General features: G+C 62.5%; 1 protein-coding gene across 1 annotated transcript in view; it reads left to right on the plus strand.

The window, feature by feature from the left end:
* The first annotated feature begins 952 nt into the window (after nucleotides 1-952).
* Nucleotides 953-20419, plus strand: part of OPLAH (5-oxoprolinase, ATP-hydrolysing) — a 41984-nt gene continuing 22517 nt past the window's right edge. Inside the window, exons 1-10 of the mRNA XM_069881743.1 lie at nucleotides 953-1194; nucleotides 2944-3238; nucleotides 8248-8439; nucleotides 12395-12509; nucleotides 12596-12719; nucleotides 14438-14633; nucleotides 15297-15462; nucleotides 15539-15677; nucleotides 18098-18165; nucleotides 19060-19322. Of these exons, the coding sequence (XP_069737844.1) occupies nucleotides 953-1194; nucleotides 2944-3238; nucleotides 8248-8439; nucleotides 12395-12509; nucleotides 12596-12719; nucleotides 14438-14633; nucleotides 15297-15462; nucleotides 15539-15677; nucleotides 18098-18165; nucleotides 19060-19322 (1800 nt within the window). The remainder of the gene's footprint in view (nucleotides 1195-2943; nucleotides 3239-8247; nucleotides 8440-12394; nucleotides 12510-12595; nucleotides 12720-14437; nucleotides 14634-15296; nucleotides 15463-15538; nucleotides 15678-18097; nucleotides 18166-19059; nucleotides 19323-20419) is intronic.

Consider the following 20419-nt stretch of genomic DNA (forward strand, 5'->3'; position numbering starts at 1 on the left):
CCGCGCGGGGGGAAACACGCGTGTCTATGGGGAACCGCGCGCGGGGCACGCCGGGAGTTGTAGTCCGAGCGCGGGGTAATGGCGGCTTCCGGCGTGCGCCGCGCCGTGACTACAGATCCCGGCATGCCCCGCGCGGGGTAAGCACGCGTATGTATTGGGCCCGCGCGCGGGGCATGCCGGCAGTTGTAGTGCGAACGCGGGTACTGGCGGCTCCCAGCATGCACCGCGCGGAAAATGGCGCCCCCTCAGCGCGGGCTCCGGGCGTGCCCCGCGCGGGGACTACAGCTCCCGGCATGCCCCGCGCGGGGGTAGCCGCGCTCCTCTACGGGGTCCGCGCGCGAGGCATGCCGGGGTATGTAGTTCCTTTACGGCTGCTCGGGGAAGGCTCCCAGCATGTACCGCGTGGGGACCCAGGAGATAGGGACGCTGGGAGCTGGAGTCCCCACGCCCGCAAGTCTTTAGTGGAGATTTCCAGCATGAACGGCGCGGAGAACTCGCCTCTCGATTAAAGGTCTTCGCGCGGGGGCTGCCGGGAGCTGTATTCGCTACGTCTTATCACGGCTCTCTGGCCCAGCTTCCCAGCATCCACCGCGCCGGGACTACAGCTCCCGGCATGCCCCGCGCGAGGGTAGCCGCGCTTCTCTATGGGGCCCGCGCGCGGTGCATGCCGGGAGCTGTAGTGTGAACGCGGGTAATGGCGGCTCCCAGCATGCACCTCGCGGAAAATGGCGCCCCCTCAGCGAGGGCATCCGGCGTGCACCGCGCGGGGACTACAGCTCCCGGCATGCCCCGCGCTGAGGGAGCCGCGGTGCATGCTTGGAGCCGCCACCCCCTCCGAGGCGCCATTTCCCGTGTTTGGACTACAACTCCCGGCGTGCCCCGCGAGCGGAGCCCATAAAGAAGAGCCCCTCGCGAAGACCTTTAATCGAGAGGCGAGTTCTCCGCGCCGTTCATGCTGGGAAGCTCCATTAAAGACTTGCGGGCGCGGGGACTCCAGCTCCCAGCGTGCCCCGCGCGGGAGCAGCGTCCCCTCAGGGAGCCCACGCGGTGCATGCTGGGAGCCTTCCCCGAGCAGCGGGAGGGAACAGTGCTTGTCTATTTGGTCCGCGCGCGGGGCATGCCGGGAGTTGTAGTCCTCACGAGGGTAATGGCGGCTCCCAGCATGCACCGCGCGGAAAATGGCGCCCCCTCAGTGTAGGCTGCCGGCGTATACCGCGCGGGGACTACAGCTCCCGGCATGCCGCGCGCGGGGGTAGCTGTACTCCTCTATGGAGTCCGCGCGCGAGGCATGCCGGGAGCTGTAGTCCCCGCGCGGGACGCGCCGGGAACCGGGGCCCTACAGTCCTAATGCCGGCGTCGGGACTACATCTCCCGGCATGCCCCGCGCCGGCGTCGCCATAGATCAGCGCGGCTCCTCCCGCCGCGGGGCATGCCGGGAGCTGTAGTCCCCGCGCGGGGACCACGACCTGCGGCACCGAGACCCCCAGCACGCACCGCACGGGGGGAGGGGTCTACGGGGGGTGGGCCCGCTCCTCACTGCGAGGCCACGCCCCCTCCCCGACCCCTCCATATCGTGCTTTGGCCCGAGGCCACGCCCCTTCCTTATTTGGCTTTGCCCTGAGGCCACGCCCCCTCCTCCTCCACCCCCCGGAGCAGCGCTCCCATTGGCTCTGGCTGCCCCTAGGCCACGCCCCTCCCCTCAGGCCACGCCCCCTCCCTCTAGGCCACGCCCCCTCTGTGGGTTCCTATGGGTCTGGGGTCTCTCTGTGGGTCCCTAAGGGTCTGGGGTCTCTCTATGGGTCTGGGGTCTCTCTGTGGGTCCCTATGGGTCTGGGGTCTCTCTATGGGTCCCTATGGGTCTGGGGTCACTCTATGGGTCCCTATGGGTCTGGGGTCTCTCTGTGGGTCCCTATGGGTCTGGGGTCTCTCTATGGGTCCCTATGGGTCTGGGGTCTCTCTATGGGTCTGGGGTCTCTCTGTGGGTCCCTATGGGTCTGGGGTCTCTCTATGGGTCCCTGTGGGTCTGAGGTCTCTCTATGGGGTCTCTCTGTGGGTCCCTATGGGTCTGGGGTCTCTCTATGGGTCCCTATAGGTCTGGGGTCTCTCTGTGGGTCCCTATGGGTCTGGGGTCTCTCTATGGGTCCCTATGGGTCTGGGGTCTCTCTATGGGTCTGGGGTCTCTCTATGGGGTCTCTCTATGGGTCCCTATGGGTCTGGGGTCTCTCTATGGGGTCTCTCTATGGGTCCCTATGGGTCTGGGGTCTCTCTATGGGTCCCTATGGGTCTGGGGTCTCTCTATGGGGTCTCTCTATGGGTCCCTATGGGTCTGGGGTCACTCTATGGGTCCCTGTGGGTCTGGGGTCTCTCTATGGGGTCTCTCTATGGGTCCCTATGGGTCTGGGGTCTCTCTATGGGTCCCTATGGGTCTGGGGTCTCTCTATGGGGTCTCTCTATGGGTCCCTATGGGTCTGGGGTCACTCTATGGGTCCCTATGGGTCTGGGGTCTCTCTATGGGTCCCTATGGGTCTGGGGTCTCTCTATGGGGTCTCTCTATGGGTCCCTATGGGTCTGGGGTCTCTCTATGGGTCTGGGGTCTCTCTACAGGGTCTCTCTATGGGTCTGTCTGGGTCTGGGGTCTCTCTATTGGGTCTCTCTGTGGGTCCCTATGGGTCTGGGGTCTCTCTATGGGGTCTCTCTATGGGTCTGGGGTCTCTCTATTGGGTCTGTCTATGGGTCTGGGGTCTCTCTATTGGGTCTCTCTATGGGTCCCTATGGCTCTGGGGCTCCAGCTGCCTCTAGGCCACGCCCCTTCCCTCTAGGCCACGCCCCTTCCCTCTAGGCCACGCCCCCTCCTCCTCCACCCCCTCTAGCATCGCTCCCATTGGCTCCGGCTGCCCGCAGGCCCCGCCCCCTCCCCTGGAGGCCCCGCCCCCCTCCCCGTAGGCCCCGCCCCCTTCTTCTCCGCCGCTCTCGGAGGCTCCGCGGGTCCCGGCGATGGCGGCGGGGGGGGGGGAGGCAGGAGCCGGGGGTCTCGGAGGACTCGGAGGAGGAGGAGAAGGAGGAACGGGACAGGGGGGGGTCCCGGGGGGGTTTCCAATTCGCCATCGACCGCGGCGGGACCTTCACCGACGTCTTCGCCCGCTGCCCCGGGGGCCGCGTCCGAGTCCTCAAGCTGCTCTCCGAGGACCCCGCCTACCGGGACGCCCCCACCGAGGGCATCCGCAGGGTCCTGCAGGAGGTACGGCCCCGGGGGGACCCCCCCCCAAAAGGACACCCCCCCCCCCCCACCAGGGACCCCCCCTCTTGGGACCCTTTCGACCCCCCCCCCCGGGATTCCCATATGGGACCCCCCCTCTTGGGACCCCTTGAGACACCCTCTTGGGACCCCTTGAGACACCCCATGACCCCCCAGGATTCCCCTATTGGACCCCCCCCTCCCCTCTTGGGACCCTTTCGACCCCCCCACCCCAGGATTCCCATATGGGACCCCCCTCTTGGGACCCTTTGAAACCCCCCATGACCCCCCAGGATTCCCATATGGGACCCCCCCTCCCCTCTTGGGACCCTTTGAGACCCCCCCCCCGGGATTCCCATATGGGACCCCCCCCTCTTGGGACCCTTTGAGACCCCCCCAGGACCCCCTAAAGGGACCCCTCGTGTCCCTCCCCGGGACACCCCCCCTTGGATTCGCTTCCAGGACCCCCCCCGGGACACCCTAACCCGGGACCCCCCCCCACTCCCCCCCGGGATTCCCATATGGGACCCCCCCTCTTGGGACCCTTTGAGACCCCCCCATGACCGCCCTATGACCCCCCCGGGACCCCCCCAGGACCCCTCTTGGGACCCTTTGAGACCCCCCCCTCGGGGACCTCTCCCCCCCCAGGACCCCCCCAGGACCCCTCTTGGGACCCTTTGAGACCCCCCCCATGACTCCCCCAGGGACCTCTCCCCCCCAGGACCCCTCTTGGACCCTTTGAGACCCCCCCAGGACCCCCTAAAGGGACCCCTCGTGTCCCTCCCCGGGACCCCCCCCTTGGATTCGCTCCCAGGACCCCCCCGGGACACCCTAACCCGGGAGCCCCCCACCCCCCGGGATTCCCATATGGGACCCCCCCCCTCCCCTCTTGGGACCCTTTCGACCACCCCCCCAGGATTCCCATATGGGACCCCCCCCTCTTGGGACCCCTTGAGACCCCCCATGACCCCCCAGGATTCCCATATGGGACCCCCCCCTCCCCTCTTGGGACCCTTTCGACCCCCCCCCCAGGATTCCCATATGGGACCCCCCCTCTTGGGACCCTTTGAGACCCCCCAAGACCCCCCCAGGACCCCTCTTGGACCCCTTTGAGACCCCCCCAGGACCCCCTCGGGGACCTCTCCCCCCCCCCAGGACCCCTCTTGGACCCTCTGAGGCCCCCCCAGGACGCCCCCCCAGGGACCTCTCCCTCTGCAGGAACCCCTAGGACCCCTCTTGGGACCCTTTGAGACCCCCCCAGGACCCCCCCAGGGACCTCTCCCCCCCAGGACCCCTCTTGGACCCCTTTGAGACCCCCCCATGACCCCCCCCGGGACCTCTCCCCCCCCAGGACCCCCCCAGGACCCCTCTTGGACCCTTTGAGACCCCCCCAGGACCCCCTAAAGGGACCCCTCGTGTCCCCCCGGGACCCCCCACTTGGATTCGCTCCCAGGACCCCCCCGGGACACCCTAACCCGGGACCCCCCCCCACCCCCCGGCATTCCCATATGGGACCCCCCCCCTCCCCTCTTGGGACCCTTTCGACCCCCCCCCCAGGATTCCCCTATGGGACCCCCCCCTTGGGACCCTTTGAGACCCCCCATGACCCCCCAGGATTCCCATATGGGACCCCCCCCTCCCCTCTTGGGACCCTTTCGAACCCCCCCCCCGGGATTCCCATATGGGACCCCCCCCCTCCCCTCTTGGGACCCTTTCGAACCCCCCCCCCGGGATTCCCATATAGGACCCCCTCTTGGGATCCTTTGAGACCCCCCCAGGACCCCCCCATGACCCCTCTTGGGACCCTTTGAGACCCCCCAAGACCCCCCCAGGACCCCTCTTGGACCCCTTTGAGACCACCCCATGACCCCCCCCGGGACCTCTCCCCCCCATGATCCCCCCAGGACCCCTCTTGGACCCCTTTGAGACCCCCCCATGACCCCCCCCGGGACCTCTCCCCCCCCAGGACCCCCCAGGACCCCTCTTGGACCCTTTGAGACCCCCCCAGGACCCCCTAAAGGGACCCCTCGTGTCCCTCCCCGGGACACCCCGCCTTGGATTCGCTCCCAGGACCCCCCCCGGGACACCCTAACCCGGGACCCCCCCCCACCCCCCGGGATTCCCATATGGGACCCCCCCCTCCCCTCTTGGGACCCTTTCGACCCCCCCCCAGGATTCCCCTATGGGACACCCCCTCTTGGGACCCTTTGAGACCCCCCATGACCCCCCAGGATTCCCATATGGGACCCCCCCCTCCCCTCTTGGGACCCTCTTGGGACCCTTTCGACCCCCCCCTCAGGATTCCCATATGGGACACCCCCTCTTGGGACCCTTTCGAGACCCCCACCCCCCCCCAGGATTCCCATATGGGACCCCCCCTCCCCTCTTGGGACCCTTTGAGACCCCCCCCCACCCCAGGATTCCCATATGGGACCCCCCCCCCCCTTGGGACCCTTTGAGACCCCCCATGACCCCCCCAGGATTCCCATATGGGGACCCCCCCCTCCCCTCTTGGGACCCTTTGAGACCCCCCCCCCCCCCCCAGGATTCCCATATGGGACCCCCCCTCTTGGACCCCTTTGAGACCCCCCATGACCCCCTGGAACCTCTCCCCCCCCATGACCCCCCCCATGACCCCTCTTGGGACCCTTTGAGACCCCCCCAGGACCCCCCCAGGACCCCTCTTGGGACCCTTTGAGACCCCCCCAGGACCCCTCTTGGGACCCTTTGAGACCCCCCCATGACCCCCTAAAGGGACCCCTCGTGTCCCTCCCCGGGACACCCCCGCCTTGGATTCGCTCCCAGGACCCCCCCCGGGACACCCTAACCCGGGACCCCCCCCCCCCAACCCCCCCGGGATTCCCATATGGGACCCCCTCCTCCCCTCTTGGGACCCTTTCGACACCCCCCCCCCCCAGGATTCCCCTATGGGACCCCCCCCTCTTGGGACCCATTGAGACCCCCCATGACCCCCCAGGATTCCCATATGGGACCCCCCCTCCCCTCTTGGGACCCTTTCGACCCCCCCCCCAGGATTCCCATATGGGACCCCCCCCCCCCTCTTGGGACCCTTTGAGACCCGCCCCCCCCCAGGATTCCCATATGGGACCCCCCCTCTTGGGACCCTTTTGAGACCCCCCCAGGACCCCCCCAGGACCCCTCTTGGGACCCTTTGAGACCCCCCCATGACCCCCCAGGATTCCCATATAGGACCCCCTCTCCCCTCTTGGGACCCTTTCGACCCCCCCCCCAGGATTCCCCTATGGGACCCCCCCTCTTGGGACCCCTTTGAGACCCCCCCATGACCCCCCCAGGACCCCCCGGGACCTCTCCCCCCCCATGACCCCCCCATGACCCCTCTTGGGACCCTTTGAGACCCCCCAGGACCCCTCTTGGACCCCTTTGAGAACCCCCCCAGGACCCCCCCAGGGACCTCTCCCCCCCAGGACCCCTCTTGGACCCCTTTGAGAACCCCCCCAGGACCCCCCCAGGGACCTCTCCCCCCCAGGACCCCTCTTGGACCCCTTCCAGACCCCCCCAGGACCCCCTAAAGGGACCCCTCGTGTTCCCCCCGGGACACCCCCCTTGGATTCGCTCCCAGGACCCTTTTGAGACACCCCCCCGGACCCCCTGGGAGGGTCCCTGGTGGGTCTATGGGGCTGAAGGTCCAAGATGGAGCTGAGGGTCCCTGGTGGGTCTATGGGGCTGAAGGTCCATGATGGAGCTGAGGGTCCCTGGTGGGTCTATGGGGCTGAGGGTCCATGGTGGAGCTGAGGGTCCCTGGTGGGTCTATGGGGCTGAGGGTCCATGGTGGAGCTGAGGGTCCCTGGTGGATCTATAGGGCTGAAGGTCCATGGTGGAGCTGAGGGTCCCTGTTGGATCTGTGGGGCTGAGGGTCCATGGTGGAGCTAAGGGTCCATGGTGGGTCTATGGGGCTGAAGGTCCATGGTGGAGCTAAGGGTCCATGGTGGATCTATGGGGCTGAAGGTCCATGGTGGAGCAGAGGGTCCCTGGTGGATCTATGGGGCTGAAGGTCCATGGTGGAGCTGAGGGTCCATGGTGGGTCTATGGGGCTGAAGGTCCATGGTGGAGCTGAGGGTCCATGGTGGGTCTATGGGGCTGAAGGTCCATGGTGGAGCTGAGGGTCCCTGTTGGATCTGTGGGGCTGAGGGTCCATGGTGGAGCTAAGGGTCCATGGTGGGTCTATGGGGCTGAAGGTCCATGGTGGAGCTAAGGGTCCATGGTGGATCTATGGGGCTGAAGGTCCATGGTGGAGCAGAGGGTCCCTGGTGGATCTATGGGGCTGAAGGTCCATGGTGGAGCTGAGGGTCCATGGTGGGTCTATGGGGCTGAAGGTCCATGGTGGAGCTGAGGGTCCATGGTGGGTCTATGGGGCTGAAGGTCCATGGTGGAGCTGAGGGTCCCTGTTGGATCTGTGGGGCTGAGGGTCCATGGTGGAGCTAAGGGTCCATGGTGGGTCTATGGGGCTGAGGGTCCATGGTGGAGCTAAGGGTCCATGGTGGATCTATGGGGCTGAAGGTCCATGGTGGAGCAGAGGGTCCCTGGTGGATCTATGGGGCTGAAGGTCCATGGTGGAGCTGAGGGTCCATGGTGGGTCTATGGGGCTGAAGGTCCATGGTGGAGCTGAGGGTCCATGGTGGGTCTATGGGGCTGAAGGTCCATGGTGGAGCTGAGGGTCCATGGTGGATCTATGGGGCTGAAGGTCCATGGTGGAGCTGAGGGTCCATGGTGGATCTATGGGGCTGAAGGTCCATGGTGGGGCTGAAGGTCCATGGTGGAGCTGAGGGTCCATGGTGGATCTATGGGGCTGAAGGTCCATGGTGGAGCTGAGGGTCCATGGTGGGTCTACGGGGCTGAAGGTCCATGGTGGAGCTGAGGGTCCATGGTGGATCTATGGGGCTGAAGGTCCATGATGGAGCTAAGGTTCCATGGTGGATCTATGGGGTTGAGGGTCCATGGTGGATCCGTGGGGCTGACGGTGGCCGTTGCAGGAGACGGGGGTGTCCCTGCCCCGGGACGCCCCCCTGGACGCGGCGGGCATCGAGTGGATCCGCATGGGCACCACGGTGGCCACCAACGCGCTGCTGCAGCGCCGAGGAGAACCTCTGGCCCTGGTGGTCACCCGCGGCTTCCGGGACCTCCTGCACATCGGAACCCAGGCCCGGCCCCACATCTTCGACCTGGTGAGCCGGGGATGGACCTCGGGGACCCACATCGGGCACGTCCCCATGGCCAACGTCATCCAAGGTGGAGGTGGCACCTCCCCATGACCATGTTCTAGTGACCCACGGGGACTGGGATGGAGGTGCCACCTCCCAGTGACCCCCAGGGATGGAGGTGCCACCTCCCAGTGACCCACAGGGACTGGAGGTGCCACCTCCCAGTGACCCACAGGGACTGGGATGGAGGTGCCACCTCCCAGTGACCCACAGGGATGGAGGTGCCACCTCCCAGTGACCCATGGGACTAGGATGGAGGTGCCACCTCCCAGTGACCCACAGGGATGGAGGTGCCACCTCCCAGTGACCCACAGGAGCTGGGATGGAGGTGCCACCTCCCAGTGACCCAGAGGAGCTGGGATGGAGGTGCCACCTCCCAGTGACCCACGGGGATGGAGGTGCCACCTCCCAGTGACCCACAGGGACTGGGATGGAGGTGCCACCTCCCAGTGACCCCCAGGGATGGAGGTGCCACCTCCCAGTGACCCAAGGAGCTGGGATGGAGGTGCCACCTCCCAGTGACCCACAGGGATGGAGGTGCCACCTCCCAGTGACCCCCAGGAGCTGGGATGGAGGTGCCACCTCCCAGTGACCCCCAGGGACTGGGATGGAGGTGCCACCTCCCAGTGACCCCCAGGGATGGAGGTGCCACCTCCCAGTGACCCACGGGGACTGGGATGGAGGTGCCACCTCCCAGTGTCCCAAGGAGCTGGGATGGAGGTGCCACCTCCCAGTGACCCCCAGGAGCTGGGATGGAGGTGCCACCTCCCAGTGACCCACAGGGACAGGGATGGAGGTGCGACCTCCCAGTGTCCCAAGGCGCTGGGATGGAGCTGTCCCCGTGGTGTCCCCGTGTCCCGGTGTTCCCGACGCGGTGCCCTTGGCTCACCCCGTGCCGTGTCCCGTGATTCCACGAGGCCGTGGCCACCGGCCACCGCGTCCGGCTCGGAGCCAGCGGCTGCTCCGTCACGGCTCAAGGGGCCCCGTGTCCCCTGGCCCCGTGTCCTTTGTCCCCATGTCCTCGTGTCCCTGAAGCCATTATCCTGGATACCAAATCCCCGGATCCCGTGTCCCTCTGTCCCCGGATCCTGTGTCCCCATATCCCTGTATCCCTTATCCCTCTATCCCTGTATCCCACATCCCTGTATCCTAAATCCTCATATCCCTGTATCCCTTATCCCTCTATCCCTGTATCCCACATCCCTGTATCCTAAATCCTCACATCCCTCTATCCCTGTATTCCTCTATCCCTGTATCCCACATCCCTGTATCCTAAATCCTCATATCCCTGTATCCCTTATCCCTCTATCCCTGTATCCCACATCCCTGTATCCTAAATCCTCATATCCCTGTATCCCTCTATGCCTCTATCCCTGTATCCCACATCCCTGTATCCTAAATCCTCATATCCCTCTATCCCTTATCCCTCTATCCCTGTATCCCACATCCTTGTATCCTAAATCCTCATATCCCTGTATCCCTTATCCCTCTATCCCTGTATCCCACATCCCTGTATCCTAAATCCTCATATCCCTGTATCCTTTATCCTTCTATCCCTGTATCCCACATCCCTGTATCCTAAATCCTCATATCCCTGTATCCCTTATCCCTCTATCCCTGTATCCCACATCCCTGTATCCTAAATCCTCATATCCCTGTATCCCTGTATCCCTCTATCCCTGTATCCCACATCCCTGTATCCTAAATCCTCATATCCCTGTATCCCTCTATCCCCGTATCCCACATCCCTGTATCCTAAATCCTCATATCCCTCTATCCCTGTATCCCTCTATCCCTGTATCCCACATCCCTGTATCCTAAATCCTCATATCCCTGTATCCCTTATCCCTCTATCCCTGTATCCCACATCCCTGTATCCTAAATCCTCATATCCCTGTATCCCTTATCCCTCTATCCCTGTATCCCACATCCCTGTATCCTAAATCCTCATATCCCTGTATCCCTTATCCTTTATCCCTTATCCCTCTATCCCTGTATCCCACATCCCTGTATCCTAAATCCTCATATCCCTCTATCCCTGTATCCCTCTATCCCTGTATCCCACATCCCTGTATCCTAAATCCTCATATCCCTGTATCCCTTATTCCTCTATCCCTGTATCCCACATCCCTGTATCCTAAATCCTTGTATTCCTGTATCCCCATATCCCTGTATCCCCCATCCCTGGGTCCCTCTATCCCAAATCCCTGTATCCCGTATCCTTTATCCCTCTATCCCCGTGTTCCTGTATCCCACTTCCCTGGATCCTGTGTCTCATAACCCTCTATCCCTGGATCCCGTATCGTTTGTCCCGTATCCCTGTATCCCGTATCCTCCTATCCCCATCCCTGTATCCCTGTACCCCTTATTCCTGTATCCCGTGCTCTTTATCCCTATATCCCGTATTTTTGTATCCTGTGTTCTCATATCCCTTTATCCCTTTTAACCCTTTATCCCCTTGTCCCTGTATCTCGTATCCCATATCCTTTATCCCTGTATCTTTGTATCCCTGATCCCCTTATCCTTGTATCCCTGTATCCCTTTATCCCTGTTATCCCTTTATCCCCTTGTCCCTTTGTCCTATTGTCCTTTTATCCCTTTATCCCTGTTATCCCTTTATCCCCTTGTCCCCTTGTCCTTGTATCCCTGTATCCCTGTATCCCCTGTATCCCTTTATCCTTTTCCCCCTTTTATCTCTCTATCCCCTTGTCCCATTGTCCCTTTATCCCTGTTATCCCTTTATCCCTGTTATCCCCTTCTCCCCTTGTCCTTGTATCCCTGTATCCCTTTATCCTTTTACCCCTTTTATCTCTTTATCCCTTTATCCCTCTATCCCCTTTATCCCTTTATCCCCTTGTCCCTGTTCCCTGTATCCCCTTTATCCTTTTACTCCTTTTATCTCTCTATCCCCTTGTCCCATTGTCCCTTTATCCCTGTTATCCCTTTATCCCCTTGTCCTTGTATCCCTGTATCCCCTTTATCCTTTTACTCCTTTTATCTCTTTATCCCCTTGTCCCCTTGTCCCATTGTCCCTTTATCCCTGTTATCCCTTTATCCCATTGTCCCTTTATCCCTTTTAACTGTTATCCCTGTTACCCCCTATCCCGTTATCCCTCTCTCCCCGTTCTCCCTCTATCCCTTTGGCCCTTTATCCCCATTGCGCCTTTATCCCGGGGTTCTCCAAGTGTTCTCCCATATCCCGTGGTTCTCCTGATGTTCTCCTGGTGTTCTCCCCCTATCCCACCTCTTCTATCCTGGTGTTCTCCTGGTGTTCTCCCCCTATCCCATCTTCTCTATCCTGGTGTTCTCCTGATGTTCCCCTGGTGTTCTCCCTCTATGCCATCTTCTCTATCCTAGTGTTCTCCTGATGTTCTCCTGATGTTCTCCCCCTATCCCATCTCCTCTATCCTGGTGTTCTCCTGATGTTCCCCTGGTGTTCTCCCTCTATCCCACCTCCTCTATCCTGGTGTTCTCCTGATGTTCTCCTGGTGTTCTCCCTCTATCCCACCTCCTCTATCCTGGTGTTCTCCTGATGTTCTCCTGATGTTCTCCCCCTATCCCACCTCCTCTATCCTGGTGTTCTCCTGATGTTCTCCTGATGTTCTCCCTCTATCCCATCTCCTCTATCCTGGTGTTCTCCTGATGTTCTCCTGGTGTTCTCCCTCTATCCCATCTCCTCTATCCTGGTGTTCTCCTGATGTTCTCCTGGTGTTCTCCCTCTATCCCATCTCCTCTATCCTGGTGTTCTCCTGTTCTCCTGGTGATGTTCTCCTGATGTTCTCCCTCTATCCCATCTCCTCCATCCTGGTGATGATGTTCTCCTGGTGTTCTCACCGTGTTCTCCTGGTGTTCTCCCGATGTTCTCCTGGTGTTTTCCCGTTGTCCGGGTGTCCTCCGGGTGCCGTCCCGGTGTCCGCAGACGGTGTCGATGCCTCCACCGCTCTACGAGGAGGTGATCGAGGTGGACGAGCGCCTCATCCCGCACCAGCCCGACTGCCTCCTGCCGGGCGCCGACGCCTTCCCCACCGTCCAAGGTGGGAATCGTGGACACCGGGGGTGGCCGGGACACGCGGGAAGTCCACCTGGGCTCCTCCCGGTGATCCGGGACCTGATCCCGCAGGATCCATGGGAAGCACCTTGCGCGTGCAGCGCCCGCTGCAGCTGGAGAAGCTGCGGGAAGAGCTTCAGCGTCTGCGGGAACGGGGGATCCGCAGCCTGGCCGTCCTTCTCCTGCACTCCTACGCGTGAGGGCGGGCTGGGGTGGGGTGGAGATGATGGGGATGGAGATGATGGAGATGATGGAGATGGATGGAGATGGATGGAGATGGATGGAGATGATGGAGATGATGGAGATGATGGAGATGATTGGGATGGAGATGATGGGGAGATGGGGATGGGGATGGAGATAATGGAGATGGAGATAATGGAGATGGGGATGGAGATAATGGAGATGGAGATGATGGGGATGGAGATGGGGATGGGGATGATGGGGATGATGGGGATGGAGATGGATGGGGATGGATGGGGATGGAGATGGATGGGGATGGATGGGGATGGGGGTGATGGGGGTGATGGGGATGGGGATGATGGGGATGATGGGGATGGGGATGATGGGGATGGGGATGGAGATGATGGGGATGATGGAGATGGATGAGGATGGGGATTATGGGGATGGAGATGATGGGGATAAGGGTGGAGATTATGGGGATAAGGATGGGATGGAGATGGAGATGGGGATGATGGGGATGGAGATGATGGAGTTGATGGGGATGATGGGGATGGGGATGATGGGGATGGAGATGATGGGGATTAGAGGTGATGGAGATGATGGGGATGATGGGGATGGGGATGATGGGGATGATGGGGATGGAGATGGGGATGGAGATGGGGATGGAGATGGGGATGGAGATGATGGAGGTGATGGAGATGGATGGGGATGGAGATGATGGGGATGGGGATGATGGGGATGGGGATGATGGGGATGATGGGGATGATGGAGATGGATGGGGATGGGGATTATGGGGATGGAGATGATGGGGATGGAGATGATGGGGATGATGGGGATGGGGATGATGGAGATGATGGAGATGGATGGGGATGGAGATGATGGGGATGGAGATGATGGGGATGGGGATGATGGGGATGATGGAGATGGATGGGGATGGGGATTATGGGGATGGAGATGATGGGGATGGGGATGGAGATGATGGGGATGGGGATGATGGGGATGGGGATGGGGATGATGGGGATGGGGATGATGGAGATGATGGAGATGGATGGGGATGGAGATGATGGGGATGGGGATGATGGGGATGATGGAGATGGATGGGGATGGGGATTATGGGGATGGAGATGATGGGGATGGGGATGATGGAGATGATGGAGATGGATGGGGATGGAGATGATGGGGATGGGGATGATGGGGATGGGGATGATGGGGATTAGAGGTGATGGAGATGATGGGGATGATGGGGATGGGGATGGGGATGATGGGGATGATGGGGATGGAGGATGGAGATGGGGATGGAGATGATGGGGATGGAGGTGATGGGGATGATGGGGATGATGGGGATGGAGATGGGGATGGAGATGGGGATGGAGATGGGGATGGAGATGGGGATGGGGATGGGGATGGGGATGGGGATGGGGATGGGGATGGGGATGGGGATGGGTTTGGGGATGATGGGGATGAAGATGGAGATGGGGATGGAGATGATGGGGATGGGGATGGAGATGGGGATGGAGATGATGGGGATGGAGATGGGGATGGAGATGGGGATGGGGTTGGGGATGGAGATGGGTTTGGGGATGATGGGGATGAAGATGGAGATGGGGATGGAGATGATGGGGATGGGGATGGAGATGGGGATGGAGATGATGGGGATGGAGATGGGGATGATGGGGCTGGGGCTGGGATCCGGTGGGCACCTCCACCCCCAGCGCGGTTCCTGCGGGTCCCCAGGTGGCCGGGCCACGAGCAGCAGGTGGGGGCTCTGGCGCGGGAGTTGGGCTTCCAGCACGTGTCGCTGTCCTCGGAGGTGGCCGCCATGGTGCGGGCCGTGCCGCGCGGCTACTCGGCCTGCGCCGACGCCTACCTGACCCCCATCATCCACCGCTACCTGGAGAGCTTCCGCGCCGGCTTCACCCACCAGCTGCGGGTCAGCGGGGCCGAGGGACCTTCTGCTGTAGCCCACCCGCCGGGGTCTTCTCCAGGGGATCCCAGCCCACCAGGATCTTCTCCATGGGCTCCCATCCCACTAGGATCTCCCCATCCCACCAGTATCTCCATGGGTTCCCATCCCACCAGGGTCTCTGCATCCCACCAGGATCTTCTCCATGGGTTCCCATCCCACCAGGACCTCCCCATCCCACCAGGACCTCCCCATGGGTCCCCATCCCACTAGGATCTCCCCATCCCACCACAATCTCCCCATGGGTTCCCAACCCACCAGGATCTCCCCATCCCACCGGGTTCTCCTCATCCCACCAGGATCTCCCTATGGGTTCCCATCCCACCAGGACCTCCCCATCCCACCACGATCTCCATGGGTTCCTAACCCACCAGGATCTCCCCATGGGTTCCCATCCCACCAGGACCTTCTCCATGGGTTCCCATCCCACCAGGATCTCCCCATCCCACCAGGATCTCCATGGGTTCCTAACCCACCAGGATGTCTCCATGGGTTCCCATCCCACCAGGACCTCCCCATCCCACCAGGATCTCTCCATGGGTTCCTAACCCACCAGGATCTCCCTATGGGTTCCCATCCCACCAGGACCTCCCCATCCCACCCGGATCTCCACGGTTTCTCCTCCCACAGGAGGTCCCGGTGCTCTTCATGCGTTCCGACGGTGGCCTCACCCCCATGTCCCACTTCAGCGGCGCCCGCGCCATCCTCTCCGGCCCGGCCGCCGGCGTGGTGGGTTGTGCCGTCACCACCTCGCGCCACCACCCGGGTGTCCCCGTCATCGGCTTCGACATGGGGGGTGAGCGGAGATGGGAGGGGGTTGGTGGGCTGGAGCTCCAGGGCTTGGTCCTCACCCCCCCCCCCACCTGCCCCAGGGACCTCGACCGACGTCAGCCGCTACGCCGGAGACTACGAGCTGGTCTTCGAGGCCGACACGGCCGGCGTCCCCATCCGCGTCCCGCAGCTCGACATCAACACCGTGGCGGCCGGTGGTGGCTCCCGGCTCTTCTTCAGGTGAGGAACGTCCAGGGTTGAGGTTCTGGGCTCCATGGTGGGATCTGGACACCCCTGGTTGAGGTTCTGGGCTGCAGGGTTGAGGTTCTGGGCTCCATGGGTGGGATCTGGACACCCCTGGTTGAGGTTCTGGGCTCCATGGGTGGGATCTGGACCCCCCTGGTTGAGGTTCTGGGCTCCAGGGTTGGATCTGGACACCCTTGGTTGAGGTTCTGGACACCCTTGGTTGAGGTTCTGGGCTCCACGGTTGGGATCTGGACACCCCTGGTTGAGGTTCTGGGCTCCATGGTTGGGATGTGGACCCCCCTGGTTGAGGTTCTGGGCTCCAGGGTTGGATCTGGACACCCCTGGTTGAGGTTCTGGGCTCCAGGGTTGGATCTGGACCCCCCTGGTTGAGGTTCTGGGCTCCATGGGTGGGATCTGGACACCCCTGGTTGAGGTTCTGGGCTCTGTGGGTGGATCTGGACACCCCTGGTTGAGGTTCTGGGCTCCAGGGTTGGGATCTGGACACCCCTGGTTGAGGTTCTGGGCTCCATGGTGGGATCTGGACACCCCTGGTTGAGGTTCTGGGCTCCATGGGTGGGATCTGGACACCCCTGGTTGAGGTTCTGGGCTCCATGGTTGGATCTGGACACCCCTGGTTGAGGTTCTGGGCTCCACGGTTGGGATCTGGACACCCCTGGTTGAGGTTCTGGGCTCCAGGGTTGGATCTGGACACCCCTGGTTGAGGTTCTGGGCTCCAGGGTTGGATCTGGACCCCCCTGGTTGAGGTTCTGGGCTCCGTGGGTGGGATCTGGACACCCCTGGTTGAGGTTCTGGGCTCCGTGGGTGGGATCTGGACACCCCTGGTTGAGGTTCTGGGCTCCGTGGGTGGGATCTGGACCCCCCTGGTTGAGGTTCTGGGCTCCAGGGTTGGGATCTGGACACCCCTGGTTGAGGTTCTGGGCTCCGTGGGTGGGATCTGGACACCCCTGGTTGAGGTTCTGGGCTCCATGGTTGGATCTGGACACCCCTGGTTGAGGTTCTGGGCTCCACGGTTGGGATCTGGACACCCCTGGTTGAGGTTCTGGGCTCCAGGGTTGGATCTGGACACCCCTGGTTGAGGTTCTGGGCTCCATGGTTGGATCTGGACCCCCCTGGTTGAGGTTCTGGGCTCCGTGGGTGGGATCTGGACACCCCTGGTTGAGGTTCTGGGCTCCATGGGTGGGATCTGGACACCCCTGGTTGAGGTTCTGGGCTCCATGGGTGGGATCTGGACACCCCTGGTTGAGGTTCTGGGCTCCATGGGTGGGATCTGGACACCCCTGGTTGAGGTTCTGGGCTCCATGGGTGGGATCTGGACACCCCTGGTTGAGGTTCTGGGCTCCATGGGTGGATCTGGACACCCCTGGTTGAGGTTCTGGGCTCCACGGTTGGGATCTGGACACCCCTGGTTGAGGTTCTGGGCTCCAGGGTTGGATCTGGACACCCCTGGTTGAGGTTCTGGGCTCCAGGGTTGGATCTGGACACCCTTGGTTGAGGTTCTGGGCTCCAGGGTTGGATCTGGACCCCCCTGGTTGAGGTTCTGGGCTCCAGGGTTGGATCTGGACACCCCTGGTTGAGGTTCTGGGCTCCGTGGGTGGGATCTGGACCCCCCTGGTTGAGGTTCTGGGCTCCAGGGGTGGGATCTGGACCCCCCTGGTTGAGGTCCTGGGCTCCATGGTGGGATGTGGACACCCCTGGTTGAGGTTCTGGGCTCCATGGGTGGGATCTGGACCCCCCTGGTTGAGGTTCTGGGCTCCAGGGTTGGATCTGGACCCCACTGGTTGAGGTTCTGGACTCCAGCGGTGGGATCTGGACACCCCTGGTTGAGGTTCTGGGCTCCAGGGTTGGATCTGGACCCCCCTGGTTGAGGTTCTGGGCTCCAGGGTTGGATCTGGACCCCCCTGGTTGAGGTTCTGGGCTCCAGGGTTGGATCTGGACCCCCCTGGTTGAGGTTCTGGGCTCCATGGGTGGATCTGGACCCCCCTGGTTGAGGTTCTGGGCTCCATGGGTGGATCTGGACACCCCTGGTTGAGGTTCTGGGCTCCAGGGGTGGGATCTAGACCCCCCTGGTTGAGGTTCTGGGCTCCATGGGTGGATCTGGACCCCCCTGGTTGAGGTTCTGGGCTCCAGGGGTGGATCTGGACACCCCTGGTTGAGGTTCTGGGCTCCAGGGTTGGGATCTGGACACCCCTGGTTGAGGTTCTGGGCTCCAGGGTTGGGATCTGGACACCCCTGGTTGAGGTTCTGGGCTCCATGGGGTGGGATCTGGACACCCCTGGTTGAGGTTCTGGGCTCCATGGGTGGATCTGGCCACCACGGTTGGGTTCTGGGTCCCCATGGATGAGGTTCTGGGTGAGGTGACCCCCCTGTCCCACCACTGTCCGTCCCCCCCCCAGGTCTGGTCTCTACGTGGTGGGTCCTGAGTCTGCAGGTGCCCATCCTGGCCCTGCCTGCTACCGCAAGGGTGAGTGACACCTCGGTCACCGGGGGGTCCTGGGGGGGTCCTGGTGGCTACCAGCACGTGGTTCTGGTGGGCTCTGATGGGTTCTGGTGGTGCTGGTGGGTTCTGGTAGGTCCTGGTGGATGCTGGTGGGTTCCCAGCAGGTTCTGGTGGTTTATGGTGGGTTCTCAGGAGGTTCTGGTGGGTTCTGGTGGGTTCTCAGGAGGTTCTGGTGGGTTCTCAGGAGGTTCTGGTGGGTTCCCAGCAGGTTCTGGTGGGTTGTGGTGAGTTCCCAGCAGGTGTTGGTGGGTTCTAGTGGATTACCATCAGGTTCTGGTGTGTTCTGGTGGGTTCTCAGCAGGTTCTGGTGGGTTGTGGTGGGTTCCCAGCAGGTTCTGGTGTGTTCTGGTGGGTTCTCAGCAGGTTCTGGGGTGTTCTGGTGGGTTCCCAGCAGGTTCTGGTGGGTTGTGGTGGGTTCCCAGCAGGTTCTGGTGGATCCTGGTGGGTTCTCAGGAGGTTCTGGTGGGTTCTCAGGAGGTTCCCAGCAGGTTCTGGTGGGTTCTCAGCAGGTGCTGGTGTGTTCTGGTGGGTTCCCAGAAGGTTCTGGTGGGTTCTAGTGGGTTCCCAGCAGGTTCTGGTGGGTTCTGGTGGGTTCCCAGCAGGTTCTGGTGGGTTCCCAGCAGGTTCTGGTGGGCTCTGGTGGGTTCCCAGCAGGTTCTGGTGGGTTCCCAGCAGGTTCTGGTGGGTTCCCAGCAGGTTCTAGTGGGTTCTCAGCAGGTGCTGGTGTGTTCTGGTGGGTTCCCAGCAGGTTCTGGTGGGTTCCCAGCAGGTTCTAGTGGGTTCCCAGCAGGTTCTGGTGGGTTCCATCAGGCGGCGGTGGGCGCCATGTGCCACACTGACCGTCCCCTGGCCGCGCAGGAGGTCCCCTGACGGTCACGGACGCCAACCTGTGCCTGGGCCGCCTCCTCCCCGAGTTCTTCCCGCGCATCTTCGGGCCGGACGAGGCGCAGGGGCTGTGCCGGGAGACGGCGGCCACCGCCTTCCGCCAGCTGGCCGCCACCATCGACGCCTTCATGGCCACCAGCGGCCCCCACCGGCCCCTCACCGTGGAGGAGGTGGCCATGGGCTTCATCCGCGTGGCCAACGAGGCCATGTGCCGGCCCATCCGCGCCCTCACCCAGGTGGGTCGAGGGCCTGGGCTCCATGGTGGGATCTGGACCCCCCTGGTTGAGGTTCTGGGCTCCATGGTGGGATCTGGACACCCCTGGTTGAGGTTCTGGGCTCCAGGGGTGGGATCTGGACCCCCCTGGTTGAGGTTCTGGGCTCCATGGGTGGATCTGGACACCCCTGGTTGAGGTTCTGGGCTCCAGGGGTGGGATCTGGACACCCCTGGTTGAGGTTCTGGGCTCCATGGGTGGGATCTGGACACCCCTGGTTGAGGTTCTGGGCTCCATGGGTGGATCTGGACACCCCTGGTTGAGGTTCTGGGCTCCATGGTGGGATCTGGACCCCCCTGGTTGAGGTTCTGGGCTCCATGGGTGGATCTGGACACCCCTGGTTGAGGTTCTGGGCTCCATGGTGGGATCTGGACACCCCTGGTTGAGGTTCTGGGCTCCACGGTTGGGATCTGGACACCCCTGGTTGAGGTTCTGGGCTCCATGGTGGGATCTGGACCCCCCTGGTTGAGGTTCTGGGCTCCATGGTTGGGATGTGGACCCCCCTGGTTGAGGTTCTGGGCTCCATGGGTGGGTCTGGACCCCCCTGGTTGAGGTTCTGGGCTCCATGGGTGGGATCTGGACCCCCCTGGTTGAGGTTCTGGGCTCCATGGGTGGGATCTGGACACCCCTGGTTGAGGTCCTGGGCTCCATGGGTGGATCTGGACCCCCCTGGTTGAGGTTCTGGGCTCCATGGTGGGATCTGGACACCCCTGCTTGAGGTTCTGGGCTCCATGGGTGGGATCTGGACACCCCTGGTTGAGGTCCTGGGCTCCATGGGTGGATCTGGACCCCCCTGGTTGAGGTCCTGGGCTCCATGGGTGGATCTGGACCCCCCTGGTTGAGGTCCTGGGCTCCATGGGTGGATCTGGACCCCCCTGGTTGAGGTTCTGGGCTCCATGGTGGGATCTGGACCCCCCTGGTTGAGGTTCTGGGCTCCAGGGGTGGATCTGGACCCCCCTGGTTGAGGTTCTGGGCTCCAGGGTTGGATCTGGACACCCCTGGTTGAGGTTCTGGGCTCCATGGGTGGATCTGGACCCCCCTGGTTGAGGTTCTGGGCTCCA

This window comes from Phaenicophaeus curvirostris, unplaced genomic scaffold (assembly GCF_032191515.1).
Source record: "Phaenicophaeus curvirostris isolate KB17595 unplaced genomic scaffold, BPBGC_Pcur_1.0 scaffold_68, whole genome shotgun sequence".
NCBI lineage: Eukaryota > Metazoa > Chordata > Aves > Cuculiformes > Cuculidae > Phaenicophaeus > Phaenicophaeus curvirostris.